This window comes from Opisthocomus hoazin, chromosome 3 (genome assembly GCF_030867145.1).
Source record: "Opisthocomus hoazin isolate bOpiHoa1 chromosome 3, bOpiHoa1.hap1, whole genome shotgun sequence".
In the NCBI taxonomy this organism is placed as follows: Eukaryota; Metazoa; Chordata; class Aves; order Opisthocomiformes; family Opisthocomidae; genus Opisthocomus; species Opisthocomus hoazin.
The window spans coordinates 95,626,348-95,646,827 of record NC_134416.1 but is presented as its reverse complement, the minus strand read 5'-3'; the positions used below and the strand labels follow the sequence as shown (position 1 = coordinate 95,646,827).

Below are 20,480 nucleotides of genomic sequence, written 5' to 3'. Positions count from 1 at the left end.
GGCCCGCCGCCCTGCCGCCCCCTCCCCCGGCAAACCGGAGCCCCGCGGACGCGCCCGTCTGCGGAGCGAGGCCGGCGGACCGGGCCCTGCCTCGGCCCCGCCCGGCGCGGGCGGTGGCGGCGCCTCACGGGGAGCGGGGCCGCCCGCCCCTCTCCCGCCCAGCGCCGGCTGCTCGGCTGGGGAGGGGACGGGGAGGGAGGGGCGGAGGCGGGCGGGGAAGGAGGAGGGAGGGCGGGAGGGAGCGCGGCGGCGGCAGATGCTGCGGCGGCGGCTGTGTCTCCTTCGGCCACATCCCGCGGCCGGTGCGCCCGCCCGGCGCGCTGCGCTACGGCGGCGCCGCGCAGCCTGCCCCAGCCGCCGCCGCCGCAGCAGCAGCGGCCCCGCGCCTCGCCCGAGCGGCGGGGCGGTGGATGCCGAGCCCGCCTGGCCCCGGCAGCCGGCCGGCGGCCGTCCTGCGGCGGAGCCCCTCGGGCGCGGATCGGCGCGCTCGGACGGACGCGGGCTCGCCCGGGCGCGCAGGGGCGCAGACGCACGCCCTGGGGGGGGCAAGCCGAAGATGCTGCAGCTGGGCAAGGTCAGGACCTTGCGGTGAAGCCCGGGGGCTGTCCCCCCCCACCTTCATCCTTGTCTAGCGGACTGAGGATTTGCTCTTGGGTTTTGGTGTATGCTTGGGAGAAAGCAGGCTGAATCGGCGCCGATCGGTGAGTACGACGGGCACCGTAATGGTGCCAGGTTCCCCCCCCCTTCCCTTGCCGCTTGCGTGATATTTCTTCTTGGTGCGGGCTCCTGCGCTGCTCCCCTCGGCGAGGCAGCGGGGCTGGGTTGGGCTGGGGGCAGCCGCGTTTGTGCCTTCCGCGGGGAGGTAGCGAAGTGCGTTATTTCCCCTTGGTTCTTGCTCCGGCGCCTCCCTCCCCCCCCCATCCCTATCCCTTTATTTCTACGTTACTCGTTGCTTATGTAGGGCATCCGCGGCACCGTGCCTCCCGCCGCCCTGCACTCACGTACTCGTTACGGCGGTGAAGTCATGGGCCGGGGAAGGAGGAGGAGGAGGGGGAGGAAGAAGACGGGGCCCGGGGACCCCGCGCGGTGTCCGTGCGGGAGGTGCCGGCGCGATGGCCCGGGCCCCGGGGCGGCTCCGAGCGGCGGTGTGGCCGTGCGGGGCGGGGGGTGTGCGTGTGTGTGTGTGTGAGGGGGGGGGGGGTCTTCCTTTGAAGCCACCGTCTGCGAAACCCTGCGCTGGAGGAGCGGGCGGGGGGGGGAAGGGAGCTGCGATGTGCAGGGCGGTGTTTCCGTTGATCTATATTTAATGGCTGAAAGGGAAAGATGCTTTTCTTTCCCTTACCCTTACCTTACTCTCGTTCTGGTGTGTAATGTGCTGGCATCGATCGGTCAAAGCGTGGCTTCGGCTGAATCGAGCCGCCACGGAGGAGGTGCAGCAGCACCGGCGGTGCGTGTAATACACAAATTCAGCTGGCCGGGAAGCTGGGAGAGAAATTAAAAAACCCCGAAGAGGGATCATTGTAGAAACCGTGTTGAATTTCTCCTGGAGGGGCTGGAGGCAAGAATACATGAGAAAACCAAAGTACAGCATCTTGTGCAGAGACGTTTTCTTTCTCACAATTGAAGTGTTAGGGTGTGCTTTGTTCTGATTCAGGGTGTCATGATTAACCTTATGCATTATAGAAGAATACCCCAAACTTCTAGAAAATACGTAGAAATGAAGAGACCTTCTGTTAAACACCCAGCTGTTAACTTTGTCAGCTGCCGTAACTGATACTCGTGCCCCTTAAAGCATGCATGCCTTTTTTATTGGCAATAACAAGATAAAAAGTAAAAACTTCACATCGCAGATTCTTTCTCCCCAGTCTGTATAGGTAGTCTGTATGCAAAGTGCAAAACAGTGAGTCGGCCTGAGCTGTGGTTCATAGCAAACCTCTCCACAGGGTACATCAAGACCCATGTAACCTCAAGATAGCGAGAGGACTACCCAGATTTACACAGAGTTTATGTAAGTCTGTTGTGGGCTTTTGCAAAATCAGGAGAGGGAGAAATATCTTCATATGTCATCCTGTATTTAAGGGTGTATTCATCCCATCTTAAAAAATGAACTGATTATCTAACTCATGTAGACTGGGTTGGTATTTTTTCAAACAGCCTAGTCAGTTGGTCAGCGTTTAAATGACAAGGCGTGAAGGAGTTAGGTGCAGGTCTCCAGGGAAGGCTGCTGCATGTTCTGCTTGTGGGCCTCTGAGACTCAAATGGCTTTAGGGCTTTTGTCAACCTATTTACCTTTACACAGGTTATCTGGGGAGAAGCCTCAACCCTAAACCCAAACCACGTAGGAAGACTGCGATAGATAAGCAAAACTCAGACATCAATGATCAAATACCCTTCTAAGACTATTTCTGAGCCACGTTGGTGAAGCTGTCTCTTTTCAGTCTGTGAATGACTTGACCCTCCGGCAGCCTCGACTGGCTATCAGTCTGCACCCTGCAGAACTGCAGAGAACTTCAGATAAATAATCCTCATCAGTAAGAAAGTTGATTAATGGCTCGGGACTGCGCTGAATGTGATTGTGTTTACTATTGTAGTACCGAAAGAGGAGACTGCATCTTGATCACGGTGTTCAGAGATGGTTTTTGCAGTCTGTTATATAAGAGAGGCTCCGAAAAAAAGGAGTAGCGGGCTGCGCTGTGTAGATGTAGCAAGGGAAATACCCCTCAAAGCTGCTGGTAGGAAGCAAAGTATTTATTTCTGGATGCCAGTTGCATGACTTGTTGTGGATTGCAAGAAAGATGCTTTTGGGAGGGAACTCCAGCTGCGGGGCTCGAGTTCTGTTTGTCAAGTACCTGAACGGACATTAAAAGCAATAAATAGCTCATCAATGATCTAAGCTTGTGACTTTTGCTGAGTTTTTTTGAATAATACTGCAAAAATAATTTCATCCTCACATAATGAACTCTGACAGACAGCTGCACAAAATAGAAGTAGTTGCAACTAAAAAAAAAAGGTGTTTGCATAATTCTGATTTGCATAATTTACTTTTGCCAGTGGATGGTATCAGTTTAATAGCTGTGGTTCGGTGTTAAGTATTTGTTTCCCAAGACACGTGTAAAATCAACTTATGCTACAAAGGAAGTGCCGGAGCAGTTTGTTTTAAGGGTTTTAAGAAAAGCATTTTTAGTTTGGGCTGTAGATTGGCATGTAAATGGAGCAGATAACAGAATAAGCAGAACTCATGAGTGTTAAATTTTGCACTAAATTTCAGATACATTTTCTATTTCATGGTTCAGTGTGATCCGATTTTTAGAGCCTATCACTTGTGGAAATTCCAGCATGTCTTTGTAAGGATTTCAAACATACATTTCGACTATTGTTAGAAGCAACTGTTTTCAGGAGTATCAGCAAGATAAGGAAAATACTGTATTACAGTACTGCTTACTGAAACAAGGACCTGTGGTTTTGATGCTTATTGATTGCGCCTGTAAGTCATGAAGTGTTTGATATTTCAAGTTACAGCTGAGGTTTGACAAAAATGAAATTGATTGTTTCTCCCGTTTGAAGGTCTCAGTAAGATTTTATTACACAATGAGTTTCGGATGACTATTTAACTGCACAATATTAAATTTAGTAGTCTAATTATTAATAACATACAAGTAAACAATAAACCTTAATGGATGCAGCATTTTTAAATACGGTGCGTTTATTTTTTGAATGACAGAATGACTCTTAAATAGGACTAAAACACATTTGCTTTTAAACAAGAGACTGATTCTTTTCCCGACAGAAGTCATTACACCTGCAAAACTAATATTTTTCTGACCTTTTTTCTTGGGTTTTTTTTTTGTTTTGTTTTGATGGGGGCATGATGGGATAAGTTAGTTACCTTACATGAATAGGAAGTCTCCATGCAGGGCAGGATGCAATCCTCTGCTCATGTACTGCAGAACCACACGACCCTTTGGCTAATGGCTCTTCTGTAGTTAGGCTCGCTTGGAAAGAAGTCTGAATGCAGAATGACACACTGAAACAATTTCTTCTGTCCCCTTGGGATGTTCTAACTTAGTGTCATGAATGGGTTGTAAAAGCAGATTGCCTGACCAGATTCTCTGGCAGTATGCTGGACAAAATTTAAGTTCAATAAAATTGAAAAGGAAATATGGTATCTGTTTATATGTAAACTGATAGCCATGTTAATAGATTTTTTTTTTCCTTGTATTAGTTGCCAGTTTAGTGTAAAACTAAGAAATGGAAAAACATCTCGTTATCTATGAGAGCAAGTATTTAATATTTGTTTAAATTGCTCTTGGCATGCTAACTTCTAGTGCATCCTACTGGCTCTTAATCTGGCTGTTCTACTTTACAAAATTCAATTACAGTAATAAGCAATAACTTCAAGAGACATAAAGCATGGAAGAGTATGTATTATCTTGTCCCTTTGGTCACTGCCTATTTTATTGAAGTTTCTAGAAAAAGAACAGGCTTCTAATGAAACTTTAAAACTGCATACTTCTCAGACCTGCCAGAAAGGTGGTAGTTTTTTTTAATTCATATATAATGACTATGTTTCATGTTACGTTTTATTATGGTTTATTGCATTAGCCATAATAGTTCTACTGCGTAACCATTATTTTCCACTTTCATGCATTTTGAGAAGCCACAGATATGCAGAGTCCACTTTGACTAGTAACATCAAAAATCAAGAATATCTGAGAGCCAAAGGGGTTTATCGTGAAAGGTTCTCTAGGGGAAGATTTTGTATTTCCCCCGCCTGTTTCTTCTACCTTTTCCTGTCCCCCCTCTTTTTTTTTTTTTTTATGCCAAGTTTGCAATTGATTTCTTCATTTCCCAGAAATCTTCACAATACAACAATTTCCCTTTGGTCACGAAAATTACTTCTGGAAACTGATAGTAAAACTTGAACTTGTCTGCTTAGTGTAACATAAACATGTTCTTTCTTCAGCCATAGGCACATTCTTCTGTCCTAACTAAGTTAATTATTGTTCGATTAAGTAACACTAAAATATCCCTTTAAAGCTGAATTTTTGAAGGGAGCCGAATGAAATCAGGCAGGTAGTGTAAATAGGGGTTCTGATGGGGTGCTTAGTTGTTTTAAACCCACTGAATGAGACTTAAGTCTTACGTATTAATTTATATCAGATTATTGTAAGTTACTAAAATGTTTCGGGAAATAATAAGAAATAAGTTTCAGTGTGGTAGTGGATAATTGCTGTACCTTTACGTACCACTAGGATTATTAAAATTTGTAATCTGCATCCTGTGAAGGCACAGGCTTTCTGTTACAACCAGCAAGCAGTTTGGAAGGGTGACTGGGGCAAGGGTCTTAAGCGTAACTGAAGGCTCCAGACAATAAATTTCAAGGAATGTGTTACATTTTAATTCCTACTTCCCGTGATAGTACTTGTGCAATTTTTGAAGCTGGATATTGGAAAAGTAAGAAAATCTGCACTAGACGTTGAAAACAGAACACGTGAACCTTACAATTTTTGTTTATAGTTTTCCACCAAAATACTGAAACTCATGACTGTGTGTATTTCTGGTATGCTAGCTGATCTACAGTTTGTTTGTTGTTTTTTTTAAAATATTTACGTTATTTTAGATTTAACTGAAAGAAGAGTCAAACTTGTAGGAAGGAGTGCAGTTCTCTGAAAGTGACAGAGACGATTATGTGAATCAAGTCCTAGTATTTTTTCCTAATGTTGTACTTGGCTGGATGGTAATCAGGTTTCTTGGAAAGCGGGTGGTTGTTGTCCTGCTCAAATTTGCTTGTTTAAAAATTCTCATTCTTCTTGCCAAGTGGTTGACTGACTGTTGCTTTACCTGTTTGGCATATGGGAAGGCAAAAGCCTTTTTGTGCTCATTTTTTTGGCATGAAAAATGGCATGGCGTTGGATATGGAGATCCGTATTCAATGAAAAACAGAGTGAGAAGGCAGAAGGCTAGGCCCGAGAACGGTTATCTAAGGAGACAACAGGTTTTCAACACTGGAAATGCCTCAAGGTTAGACGTGGAAAGCCTGCTTGGGCGAACCTTGTTGTTGTCTTGTATGCCAGAATATTTAGAGGAATTGAGTTCTTTAAATAAGCAGGTACCTGAAGGCATTCTTAACACCATCCCTTTGTCCATTCTATTTCTTTTAACAACTCAACTTCAGGACAGCTTTTGAACATGCCGAATGGCATCATCTCATTTCTGAGTGGCGTGATGCCTCTGAAAGTGAGATTCTGTGGGAGCTAGAAGCCGAAGTCTCACAGAAAGTGGGAGGTGGGCTCCTAAAGAGTGTAGATACTAAATACAGAGTGGGTAGTCTAGTGAATTCTTACAAATCAAAATCTAGGTCAGTCTGTGAGCATTTTGACAAATTGTCAAATATGACTAATAATTTTGTTAAACTTCCTGAATAATTCTCGTGAAGTACCTTGTATCCTTGATCACTGCATGATGGTAAGCTGATCCTTCTGCTCAGTGCCTAACCTTGTCTGACCTACTGTGCTTAGAAATGCAGTAAATAGAACAAAAATGCTTTGGGTATTTTAAAAAAATCTGTGCTTTAATGAAGGAGGTTGACAGCAATTGATGAATTGCATAATTTTGGCCATTTTACTGCAAATGGTTTTGAAGTTTGAGTTACAAGAATAATGTGTCTTTATGTATGGATTTCCATTGTAGTGCTGGTGTATGTCATCTGGTGGTACTGCAGAAAACTTGGAAATGTGATAGTATCTCTTCTACATAAGTGTCAATAATGTAGAAGGCTTAATGCATTCTCAGAATTATTATTACAGTCAAAAGAAACCAGAAGCAGCTAGCATTTGAATTCTTTATTTCTATTGTAAAATCACATCCATAGCATTTACTCCCAACAGAAGAGTTTGAGTAACAGGGTTGAGAGACCTGCTTAGGGATCACCAAATGAATTCCGAAATGCCCCTCAGCTATGTCTGCATGATTTTTAGCAGGTGAAGTTTGCTTCACTCTGAGAAAAATAGCATTTGTGATCTGGCACAGACCTCATTAAGGATTAATTACTACACGTGCTTTTATTTTACTAATGACATACAGCATCCTTCAGTTGAATGTAGGTGAGATATGCAACACTATTTCCTCTTTTTCTTCTGTATAAATGTGATGGTCCCTTAAAGATTTTGTAGGTTCAGAAGCCAGTATTTTTGGTTGAAAGTGTTTCTGACAAACTTGGCAGCTTATTGCACTTGTTTTTCACTTCTGACTTCTGTTGTCTTTACCAAGAACAAGTAAAGTATTGCACAAAGCCTCAAGGGTCTTTGTGGACTCTGACTTTAATCTCTTCAAAGAAGGATGGGCAGGTTGAGCTTAATTAGAAACATGCATGTCTATTCAAAGGGTAAATTTAGAATTGCAGATTTAAAGAACTGGCATCAGAAAAAGAGTCATAATACCAAGAAATATTTTTTGTATAAATGGGAGCATTCAATGGAAGCCATGATGTGTCTGAGAAGCTTAATGCACTATTCTGTTAAGCAATTGTTTAATACTTTAAATAGGTCTTTTTAATACATGTCATTACATTTTTTTCAGTAAAAACAAATTCCAAAGTATGGATTTCTGGCCAAATTAGGGAAGTTCGTTAGCCTCTGAGTGTTTCCACTGGGACCCTGCACACTTCATTCTCAATGCTGACTGTCATAATGAGCACTCCAAGGATGGGTAATACTCCTCATGTCAGAAATAAACAAATATTTCCTTATGTTCTGTGTCACCTTATGCAACATAGGTCTATGCAGCAGTTACTTTACATGGATGAAGTGCAAAGGTATGGTGTAAAACTTAATGTTTACATCCCGTCTTTGCCTCTTTGAGGTTGAGTTTTGATCAGTTGTCTTAAATGTTCCCTCTCTGTCAATACCTTTTAATTAAAAGTAGCCAAGATTAATCAGTTTTGTAATTCTTACTTTTCTGTCTCTAACTCCAGGAGGTATAGTGCATGTATAGTTCTTGCTGTCTCCCCCCCCCCCCCAGTCTGTTTGAAGAGATGTGAATTTTTGATAGATAATAATAAATATTTCTTCTATTTCATGTGTATTAGTCTAAAAGGACTTAAGCTGAGCAGAGGTGACACGTGGTTTTGAGTGGTAAAAACAAAATTCTAGACTTTGATCATGTTTTATGCCTTCAATTTAGCTTTGAATAGCTAAAACTTTGCAGTTTAGTAGTAAAGCAAGTAAAGCAATTTAGTTTAATTTCCCAAATCAGATGTTTACATTTTTTTTTTTAGCAGGTGCAACATTAGTATTTGAGAAATATGCTATACCTGACACTTAATGCCAGCTAAGTGCCACATAAACTTGACCTACTTTTAGGACTTCGGGACGTCTTGGATTTTTGAGATCTGGCACCTCTGTCTGACCTCCGGAATATGCTGATGTCCTTTCATTGGAAAGCATGCTGGGCAGTGTGGCTTCAGAGAACCTGATTTTCCTGTTTGTGTGTGAACTGCCTGAATATATTTACTCAGATTGGAACTGGCCAGCGAGGGGGAGCAGGGGTTTCCTGTACAACATTGCTCTGCCCACCATAGTCCTAAGGCTGACATTGCTGATGGATCGCTCTGTCTGAGGCTCTTTCAGCATGATCTCCCCTCTAAAAATATCCAGCGAGGAGCTACTTGGCTTTTGATCAGTAGTGACGACAATATTTCTTGTGATCTATTGACAGAACAGACTTGGAGCAGTGATGGTTGTCAGTGAGGAGCCAAAGACTTTGCAGTATAAATTGCTTTGCATTTTTTTTTTAATTGTATATCTGGTGTCCAAAGCAGAGAAAGAGATCTGAGATACTGCTAATAGCAAACCAAAAAAGGTTGAGGGAGGAAGGTGGGGACAGGGAGACAGGCTGGGAATCACGACTGCTGTGTTGTCAATGAATAGGAAAGATGCTAATTCAATCTTTTAGCATAGGTGATTGAGCCAGTCTAACGGTTTCTCGTAAACACTTTTAGAAATCCATTTTTTTGGGAGTGTTTTATTTACCAAAGTATGCCAGATCTAACAGGACATCTTGCACAGATAACAATAAGCAAAACACAGTTTGAACACGTTTAAGAAATACATGCATGCCTGTATTCTACTCGTATGCTATTAAGCAGGTGTGGAATTAGCTGCACGTGTGTCAAATGGTAGAATTCCTCTCTTGCATGGGTATTACATAGTTTGTACGTCAAACTCAAAAGCGATGTAATTCTGTATTTTCCCCCAGGCAAAACTCTATTGTACTCTTGTTGAATTTGGTAACAGAAATCCAACTGATTCAGCCAGAGACCTGTGCTTTACAAGATGTACCTTAGTGAAAATATTTTTTTTCTGTTTATTCAACCTTCTTTCACTTGACTCTTCAATAATTCCACAATCTAATGTTTGTCATGACACAGTTGGGATTTTTTTTTTGTTTCCGTTTTGTGTTTGTTTGGTTGTGGTGTATGTGTTTTTGTTTTTTTTTTTAAAGTAAATTACAGGTATTGCAGTGTTATCGTAAACAGGCAGGATGAGTAATCTCAGCACTAGTTTATATTTTTTTATACTTTAGAACTTGTAAATTTTGCCATACTGGATTAAATGGTTGTTTTCCAGATTTGATCAGTACATGAGTTCCAGATGGGGGGAAAAATGGTGGAAGAAAAAAATCAGTGCCAGTCCTTACAGACGTATCCTTCCTGATCTGTAGAAGAGTAAAGCTCTGAAAGTAAAGGATTTGTTTACCTGATCCTGTAGTGTGCTTGTCAGTAAATGATATTGCTCTCTAGGAAGTTGTATAGACCTCTGAAACAAGTAATTAAGTTGATGGAAATATGTGTTCTTGGGAATAAAGCAATTATTTCTCCCCCTTCCACTGTTTTTAAATTCACTTATTCGTAATGTATTTAGCATGCCTGCAGTAAAATACCAGGACTGTAATAAAGAAGCAAGGACTCCTGATTTTTGAAGGACTTTAATATTCGCATTGTAACACTTAAGTATCCATGTTTTTAAAATATTTTTCTGATAAATCTTTATTTAAATATGGTCTTTTGGTTCTACTTTGGATTAATAACTACATTGTATTGGCAGGTGGCCAAAATTAAGGGGTTTTTTTGTCACATGGTTTTACTTAGGAGTGTGTAATTTGCAGTGCTGTGCAATATAGTCATATTTTTGCTTAGCAAAAGAGAATGAGCGGTTGATATGAAAAAGTGGAGTTGAGCAGGAGGAATGGGACAATTGGAAAAGTGAGGCAGTCTCTAAAATTGAAATCAGAGGGAGAGTGGGAAGGAAAAGTGCGGTTGCTCTTGAGGTTACAGAGTTTAAAGTATTTCCCTCACTGTTCTACCTGTTGATCTGCTTTCTGAAATGCATTAGTCCTACACAGTGGACTATAAGGATCCAGGTGAATCAGTACTATATATAGTCTCTTGAACTGTTTGTCTCTAGAGAAGTAGGTGCCAGGTTTCCTCCCCTGTGCACATTGAAGGTGATACTATTTTGTACTCTTTTTGGTTCCACTCTTCTTTCATGCTTATCTACCTGTCCAGGGAAACCATGTGCTGGTAAATGTGTTGTGCCTGTTAGGTCGTTGTCACCCTACAAAGAAGCTGTATTGGTGTATACACTGAAAGTAGGGTTAATGAGATTGTTGGACTTTTTAATGATTTAGTCTTCAGGTTTGGAATAAGCTGTTGGATGTTAGGTTCAACTTTTTCTATTCATCTGAGGATAGAAGTGCAAGCTGCGGATACTGAGAACACATTTAGAAATACCCTTTCTTCTGTAGGTTGTCAAATGCGCATATATTAATATGTGGGATATTGTTGTTTGAAAAAAAGTTGTAAAATAACAAGGAGAGAGAATTTAAACTCTGTAAATGTCCCTTCTTATTGCTAGGAAGTGTGGTAGCCACCTGAAACTCAGGTTACAGGAAGTTCTTTACTTTTTTAAAAGAAAAATATTTGTTTTCTTACAGTGAAGCAGTGAGACTACAGCGCTTAATAACAGTTGCAGTACAACTGGATTTCGTAGATGTTATAAGAGAGGTAGACATACTTCAGGGTGTGTGTCAAGCTGGGAGAAGACACGTAGAACTGTGGTGTGGGCTTTCAGTGGCCGCTTCCAGTAAGCGGTAGCTACAGCACCTCAGACTGCTTGTGTAGTTCATCAGGAACCTTGCCTGTTGGAGTAGTAGGAGTTGAGACATAGTTTTGGGTTTGGATCAGCTGAGGGATGAAACATCAGTGCGATAAATCCTGTGCTACTTCGGTGGAGTTTGAGGATACCTAAAATAATTTAGTTTTGTATTCTGTTCCCTTCAATGTGCAACTTGTAGTAGTTTGTGTGAAAGGGTTAGAGACTTGTGATTTATTTCACAATACCAAGTTTTAGATATGAAGTGTATTTCTGAAGCACAGCTACACATACGCATTTCACAGGAACAGTTGGAGAAAGGAAGGCCAGCACAAAGCTTTTTCTTCTTTGCACATGAATCATTTTAGAGCTTCTTCAAAAAGGTGACGTACCCTGCTGAATGGATTTATAGAACATTGTGTAATGTTTCTGATGTTTTCATCTTCACCTTTTTCATATACATGTGAAGAATAAAAAGGGACTTGCAGTTTAAAGTCTGAGCATTTATACATCCAAAACTTTTGAAGTTTGAAGATATATGCAGAGTTTTTAATAATACCTTAATAAGACATTCAACTATTACCCAACACATAACAGACGTATAAAGCAGTACTGCCTCTTAATTATTTATTTCTGTCAGACAGGCTTCCTCTTTTGTAAAGACTTTTTGTTCTGTTGTCTTGAAACAGTCATTGATGGTTTAAATAGAATACCATGGGAGTTTCTGTGACCCCATGAATTCTGTTGTTGCTGCTTTCTTTTTTTTTTAATTATTTTAAAGATCTGGGGTCTCTCCTGCTTTCTGACAGGATGTGAATACTATCACTTGTTAACAAGTGTGCAAGTGTGCATGGGTTATATATTGCATCCCTCTACAGTTTATGATACTACTTTACAGCTGAAATAAGGTGCAAAAAGATGTTGTCAAGGGGCTGACGCTGCTGCCTCTACGTGCAGGCTAGCTTGTGGTGGAATGCCCCGGAAACTCCTTCAGTCATCCTGTTTGCAGTTCTCATTTCAAACTTTATTGTTGTTCTACTTACGTGACACCAAACTTCTCAACATTTGAGTGGAAGTGTTCTTATTGATACTGAATTTCAGTAGGCTAATTTTGTTGTGAAACCGGAGCTCAGACCTCAGTTACAACAGGACCTTGAAGCTAGTCATAAATATCCCAGTGTTTCCCACCTTGAAATAAAGAGTGAGCTCAACACCTCGAAGTTAATCCGTGAGTTTTCACAAGCAATAACAAACACAAGAACCACAGCCAGGACTATGCTTCAGCAGTCTCTGCCTATGCAGAGTGCATATAACCATGTCCCTCCCAGGGCATGTTTAGAATATTGTGGAAAGACCATATGCAAGAACGCAGATGGACTAACAGACTGTAATGTTAATTTATCAATCATCTAAGCAATCAGACATAGTGGTGGCTCTTTATTTTGCATGACATCAGTGTTTTGACTACTTGGGTCACAACCCTGTTGAACTGGTGCTGTCCAAAACATACTCACATATGGTCCTCGCGCTGAAAAGTTCAAAAACCTAGGTAACGCAACTGCTGAAGGAAAAACAAGTCTAGAGAGAATGGAAACAGGTCAGGTACAAGCATGAAAATGGATCCTGGTTGCTTCTGTACTCTGTCTCCTAGAATATGTAGCCCTTTCTGTGTTGCTTAAGCAAATACTTGTCTCTTGTTATACTGCTTTCAGTGCATGGATGGCATAAAACTAAATTTTGCCTGACTTCGTATGACTTTTTCCCAAGCAAGTAACAACATGTTTTATGTTATGCAAGAGGCTTATTTATACAAAATGTCATTACTGAGCTTGTGTCTCTTCAAAAAAATGAAAATAAGTAAAAAGGGAATCATTTGCAGGGGAAGAAAGAAGGGGGGAGGAAGGTAAACTGTACTAGGTCCCTTCTCCATGAGAAGTTTAAAGAACAAAACCAGATTTTGCTATTGCAAGGATAATGAAGCTGTACAGAGTATTAGTGTGTACTCTGCTGCCGGTCCCTTACTACAGCATTAATACTACTGTATTAACACAGATTATATAAGGAATGGTATTAAAACTCATTTATGAGCAAGAGTCTGTTGCTGTTGTTTCATCGTGTACTAAGAGAGAGAAGTGGACAGACAACTTCTGTTCAAGCCTTGTTTTGGTATCACTAAGAATTTCTTTCCAGTCCTTTCCTTTTATGTTTCAAGGGAAAAGAAGCAAAGAGTCTCAGTTAGAGCAGGAAGATGGGGGACGAATGTTTGAATTTCCTATACTCATCGTCTGTCTTCTTCAAATAGGAGTCAAGTTGATGTTGAAGTGATTCAAGATTCTTTCAGCAAAATAATTAGCATGGATAAGCCTTAGAATATTTGGACAGTCTCTCGGCAATTTTCTCTCACTTTCACAAAACATTAAATACTATTCTAATTCTTGTTTGTCTTTAAAATGTCTTGGAGCTTTTAAGAGGATTTCTCAATAGTGGTCTTTTGTGACATGATTTCTCTTGACATTCATTTTGTAAGGAGAAACAAACAAAACACAAAAGAAACAAAAAGGAAATAAAAGGGCAAGGGACCAAGGTGGCTCAGTGTCATAGGCCTTGACTCAGTGGATCAGTGGATCATTCTTTGCACTTTGTAGGTTAGGTAGAAGTTGCCTTTATCACTTCGTGTGTTTAAATGAAGTAAAATATCACAACAAATACTGGTAATGGCTTGGATGGCAAGAATGTATAATGATGTTTTTGGCCGTATTATGGGTTGTATTTTTGTTCTGTAATAATTTACAGGTAGTAAATACAATACACAATCAAAAATACATTTAATGCAGTATTAATTTGAAAAGTAAAATTTGTTAAACTTAACAAATTTCATGGAACATCAGTTGTAGCTTTTGTAGTTGCTGCTATTTCAGTTAAAATAATAATTAATAAAAGGTTTGCTGAGCAGAATTTATTTAATTTATCGGAGAAGTCTGATTTTCACAACTGCTCCATTTATATGCTAGTAGTCAGCCTTGATAGCATGGTCTATTGAAATGCACAGTGAATTTTAGAACATCTGTCCTCTAGTTATTCTAAATGCTAGTATTCTAAATGCATGTATGTAAGGTGATTACTCCTTATGTTTTTATACATTTGTATTCTAGGAACTGCTCAAAGCATGTCTTTGTTTCTCTTATTCATTGCTCCTCTAGGTTGTCAGATTACAATCAGCGAGCCTTGTGTAATTAACAAACCACTAACACCTCAAAAGAGTAAATACAATGTGAATGACAATGGTATTTCCTACAGATATAATCTGAAGAGAAATTTCAGTTTAAAAAACATAGTTTCTAGGAGATAAATTTGTTTACCAATATGTGTGCATATAGCAGAGTGCATTATCTCCTTTTTCCCTCGTAGAGATAACTTTTTTCTTTTGTCTGCTCAGAGGATGGATAGACTTTGAATCTTCTTTTTTTTCTGCTTCCAGTAGACTGTTCCACAGTTGGGCACCCTTTCCTGACAACACTCAGTCTCCTGCTCTCATGAGCCTTGCTCTAGGCTTCATTGCCTGTGTTTTCAGTTAGTAGCTGGCTTGTTTTGGGTAGTGTTTTTTGCCAAGTTAAGGCACAGGCTGTTGTTAGTGACAGAGAACCGGAGTTCACGCCTCATGACCATGGTAAGATGAAATTCCGTGGCATGTCGTTACCAGTCTGTGACTATGAAGCTGTCTCAGGATGGTTCCAGTGGGGCTTTTCCTTCTATTCCTGTGTGGACTTTGTTAGAGAGGCAAGAATGTGTCTGATCAAATGCTAATAAACAGCTGACTTGGGCTTTGGAATTAGCTTGTAGGCAGCAGTATATTTGCTCACTGAAGAGTGTAGGAGTTTGTACTGATCCACTTTGTCATGGCATCTGCCCATCATCTATGTTAAAAATTCAACTTTTATACTAGTTGTAAGAGATTTAAAGTCTCTAATACTTATCTTTAAAAGGTCATGGCGATCAGGGGAGGTTCCTGAGCACTGGAGGAAAGCAAACATCCTTCCTGCCTTCAAGAAGGATGATCTGGAAAACTACAGGCCAGGCAGTCTCACCTCAGTCACTGGGAAGGTGATGGAGCAAATCCTTCCGAAAGTATTTTCCAAACGTGAAGGATGAGAAGGTGATTTGGAGTAGTTGGCATCGATTTATGAAGGAGGAGGCATGGTCTACCAGACTGATAACCTTCTACGATGAGATGAGTGTGGTGGATGAAGGGAGAGCAGTGAGTGTCATTTATTATGACTTTATGTGAGACTTTTAACAGTCTCCGATAACATCCTCATAGGCAAGTTCCTGAAGTACGGATTAGGTAAATCGACAGTGATGTGCACTGAAAACTGGCTGAACTGCTGGGCTCAGAGTTGTGGTCAGCAGGATGAAGCCCAGCTGGAGGCCAGTCACTACTGGTGTACCCCAGAGGTCGATACTGTGTCCTGTGTTGTTTAACATCTTTGTTCATGATCTGGGTGATGGGACAGAGTTACACACAGCAAGTTTGCAGATGGTACAAAACCGGGAGTAGTGGCTGATATGCCAGAGGATTGTGCTGCCATTCAGAGAGATGTTAACAGGTTGGAGAAAAGAGCTGACGGTAACCTTGTGAAGTTCAACAAAGGCAAAATGTCAAGTTCTGCACCCGGGCTGCAATAATTTCTTGCACCAGTGCATGCTGGGGCCAACTGGCTGGAAAGCAACTTTGCAGGGGAAAATCTGGGGTTCCTGGTGGACAAGTTGAACATGAGCCAGCAGTGTGCTCTCCTGGCAAAGAAGGCCAAACAGCCTCCTGGGCTGCATTAGGAAGATCATCAGCACGAGGTAGAGGGAGGTGACTCTTCCGTTCTACACAGCACTGATGAGGCCGGATCTGGAGAGCTGTGCACAGTTCTGCTGCATTTCTAGAAAATTCACAACTGTTCTTTGACTTCTGCTTTGGTGTCTGCATTGTCTCAAAAAGGTTCAGACATTAATGGGCTGCACTATCAGTTTAACCGTTGCTTACTGTTGAGTGAGGAGCAAGGCTTTAAACTGGGAATGAAAGCTGTTTGAGACCAGGGAAGAGTTTTGGGTATGGGCCTGATGTGTTCCTGTTGACGCTTGCATTTAACACAGTAGGCAACTGCTTTTTCTGCAAATGGGAGTCTGTGTGCGGTTTTCAGGTTGAACATTGGATGCGTTAGTCATCGCAAGGATGTCAGTTGCATTGTGCTTGTCCAGTGTGCAGGAGAAGTTTCTCGGCAGGAAGACGCCGAATGAATGTTCTGATGCTGCCTGAAAACTTAGACATAGCAGGATGTAAAGGAGTTCAAAGCTTTGCATGGTTTCTAGTAGAGCCCCTATGGCTGCAGTAGCGGTGTCTGTTGGTGTAGCACCGTTGAGCCTTGCCTGAGACCAGTTCTTCTACATTCAAGAGCTAGTCTCCTGAAATCCAAAATTCACAGTAGCTAGGGCTGGATCCCTGAGGAGGTGTCATAAGGGTATTTCAAGAGCTTCATTACAGTTTTCTCCGAAGCAGACACTGTATGATTTTGTTAGCAATTGGTCTTCATTTCGTTTCACCTGTCACTGATATGGCAGTCTACTTTCAATAAAGTGATGTGTATGTCTCAAATTACTGTGATACTGGAACTGGCGTAGTGTACGTAGCATGCTCCCTTTCTACTATTGCTCTTGGGGTACCCTGGACATCTTGATCCATGGGGTTTTTTATTTGCTTTCTCAGCAAAAACAGGGAGGGATATTTGCAGCAAAAGGCCAGTCGTCTCTGGTTGAAAAGCTGCAGATTAATGGCTTACAATTTCAAACTATCCTAAAAATAAACACTTCACAGTTGAAATTTACATTTCAGTGACATCATTGATGATAGGAAATGCCTCTTTAATATTCAGATTGTAAAATGTTTTTTCTTTTTTTTTCTTTTATGATGAAGCATCTAAAATGAGCTATTGTTTTCTGCTTTGTTTCGAGGAAGTTGCTTAAATCTGCACAACTGCTTGAAACACCCTGTATTTTCAGACTTATGGGTTGATGATAGCCAAAAATTAATGCTTAATCTTTGAGCACATTTGTCTTGGACCTGGAGAGCATGAACTACTGAGATCTGAAAAGGTAGTTCCTCATTACATAATATGGGAAGCTGCATCCTAATACCATCTCAATCAAAAAGTCAGAAGGAAGTTTTGTAATAGAAAGTTCTTTTCATATTGTGTATGGACAAGGTGTGGTGAGAAAGGAGAAGTGGCTGGGCAAATGATGGCAAATTGCATGATTAATACTGCTTATATTCAGAGAACATGAATAAAATTTAAATTTAAATTTATAAAAAGGAATCCATGTGACACTAAAGGTTTGCTGTATTTTACGGTGTTGCATAGATGGGTGATGTATTATTTTGCTGTCTGTCTTCAGGTTTGGTTTATTGTCTCGTAAAGTAAGTGAAACATTAAATTTTACAAAGCTCTGGAGTTGTGTGGTGGAAACTAGATTCCCCTGTCTCCTAATAGCGGAGTATTAATTGTGATGTGTTTTTCTAGTTCTTGTTCCTACAGACACAGAAGTCCTGGGCTAATTGAAAGAGATGAGCAATCTGATCACACAGAATGAAACCAGAATTGATCCTCTAATGCATTGGTTTTGCATTCTTGCATAAACCTTTTTGTACCAGTCTGCACTGATTACAGGCTTGAGTTCTGGCCCGTAAACTCTCCCAAACTTTATGATTATTATAATTCTCTTCTGAGTTGTTTCTTTGTGGGAGCAAAACCTCTAGAGGGTGCCAAAAATGGTTTTGGTTAAAGAAGCTGTTAGGTCCTGTACTAGTGCTGTCAAATGTGCAGAAGTGCAGGTTAGAGTTCAGTTCCTGAAAGATCTTTCTGCTCTCAGTACTTCAGGTGCCTTAAAAATGCCTGCTCCTTCAATTCTGGTTCTCAAGTCTTTCTACTCTGTGATTATAGCCTTTTTTGTAGTTTTTTTTTTTTTTTATGCTAGGCACTAACTGTAGGATTGGCAGTACCGGGTTTAGATGTTTTTTTTAAAAAAACCCCACACTTAATCTTTATTCCTAATTTCTCCAAATGGGAAGAATACATGATGATTCTAATGTCACACAGAGCATACGCTAAGATAAATACTCTTTCTTTGACCAAGGCTTCCTGTGACAGCAGGGTCTACATATCTAAAAATTAAAGATTTTCCCATTTCTTTGTAACTCTCAGTCTTGCCCAATATTGTAGCCTTCACTTCGCCGGGTTTTCAAAAGCCCCAGCTAGCTTCAGGCACACACTGCATTTAAAAGAAGAAATTAAAAAAAAAAAAGGAGGGAGGGAGAGGAGGTATTCAATAGTGGGGACAGGTACAGGGTAGAAGCTCCAGGAACACTTACCCTAAATAGTTACTCCTAATTGAATTCTTGACATGTCGCCACACCAGACTAGACCAGATTTTTTTAAGAAACACTGTTTAATAGCAGTTAAACATGTGCAACATGACAAAATATTGCCAGCTGGACTATGTATCAAGTGGTGTCACTGCCAATCAGCTGTAGCTAGCTAGTGGTGAAGAGGACGCTCTCAGAAGCAGTAGGCTAGTAATTATTCCTGCTGCACCTTGTCAGAGACGTGAAATTTTCTTTGTTTCTTGTATCTCTCTGTATAGGTGTATACCTGGATATGTTCACATATTTTAGTTCGAAATATTCCTAGAAATTCTTCGCAACTGCAGCCTTGTGCACAACCTCAACAGACTTAGAGCAGTTGGAGGCAGTAGTGATGTGTGTCTTTAAAAATAAGGTGGTATATCAAAGTTGGATTCGTCAACACAGATTAAAAATTGGAGAAGAAGTTTCTTAGTGGTTTTATAGGTGTTTGGAAGCTTCTGCTGTAAGATATGATTGGGGCTTTTCTTTATGACCTAGGACCATATACCTCAATGTATGGGAAATCTTTGTATTCTGGTCAGCACAATCAAATCCTGTTCATATTTACTCTCAAAATTCTGTTGTCATCAGTGGGACTATTTACATGAGTGAAACTCATGGAGTTTGTTTCCGCACGTCAAAACCAGTGGGATTTGCCCCAAATGATATGATATAATAAATTTGATCATATATATGTATTAACATTTGTAGTGGTTCATGATAAAGATCAGTATTTAGTCTACAGAAATCGTACTGCGTATAAATTAATTACATCACCTGCCTGAAGAGGACTTCAAGAACACTGGAAAATTATGCGCCTCAAAAAAACGTCTTAAAAAAAAGTCAGCGTATATTCTTAGCTGGAGATGCTAATTTTGAATAGAGTGCTAGGTAAACATGCTGAAAACAGTAAGAGAAGGCTAGCTAAAGAGAAAAGGTTATCCCAGTAAAATACAGATTTGTTAGAACGGCAAGACTAATGGATACGACTGATAGAATTAATAGGTTTTACAAAAAAGTTAGAATAGTTTTATTTATGAAACTAGTCATGACAGCGCAGAGAAAATCTGATGCCATTTCTAGCAAAGAGCAAAACTTGGGGATTAAAAAAAGGGAGGAGGGATGAATCTGTCCCAGACAAAATCACACAGTATGCATTGGATTAAAAATTAGTTGAATGATCTGAAAAAAAAAAAAAAAGTTTAAGGATCTTTACCCATCAGTGCAATCAGCTGAGATGCTGCAAGTGCATTGAGAAGGGTCTTACTGGAGTGAATCATGATCTAGAAAACACACCTGCAGAAGATGATAAAGAAGCTTAAGCTATCTTCTTTTGCCAGCTGAAGGGAGTAAATTGATTGTAGTCTGCCAGTACCTCACAGGGAAGCGATTTCTGTTGGAGGGCTTTTTAATTTTGTAGCAAATGAAACAATGAGAGTTGGAGTTGGTGGCTAATATTAAACCAATTGATTTTGGAAATGAGTTTAGACTTCTAATATTGTTTGTAGTTCATCATGGAAATCTGTCAAATGACAGCAGTCTTAATAAGTTTACTGAAGGCTACATATATATTTAAAATATGTCAATAGATTGATAAACTATTGTGCATATCAGATCAAGTGACAGTATTTTCTGGCCTAATTAATTCATTACTGAAGGAATGTATTTCAGAGGTTATTATTTAAATTGTTCTCAGTTGCTCACTAGTCTGTAGAGTACTGGTTGTATATTCTGCCCTTCCTTTTGAAAAAACACTTGACACTCATTTATTTCTAGCTACATTACCAATGGTAGTATTACTGGTTATATTACTGATGGTACTACTTATATTACGACTGGTTCTGGGATGGTTCCAAGAGAATCATATATTTATAGATATAGTAAAT

At 40.6% G+C, this 20,480-nt stretch overlaps 1 protein-coding gene across 7 annotated transcripts in view; it reads left to right on the top strand.

Moving 5' to 3' along the window:
* The first annotated feature begins 452 nt into the window (after positions 1 to 452).
* The window catches only part of CTNND2 (catenin delta 2), a 694,166-nt gene continuing 674,138 nt past the window's right edge, over positions 453 to 20,480 (top strand). For all 7 annotated transcript variants that reach the window (XM_075417107.1, XM_075417104.1, XM_075417100.1 and 4 more), the window contains exon 1: positions 453 to 701. In XM_075417107.1, coding sequence (XP_075273222.1) covers positions 665 to 701 — 37 coding nt within the window. In that variant the 5' untranslated portion in view covers positions 453 to 664. The remainder of the gene's footprint in view (positions 702 to 20,480) is intronic.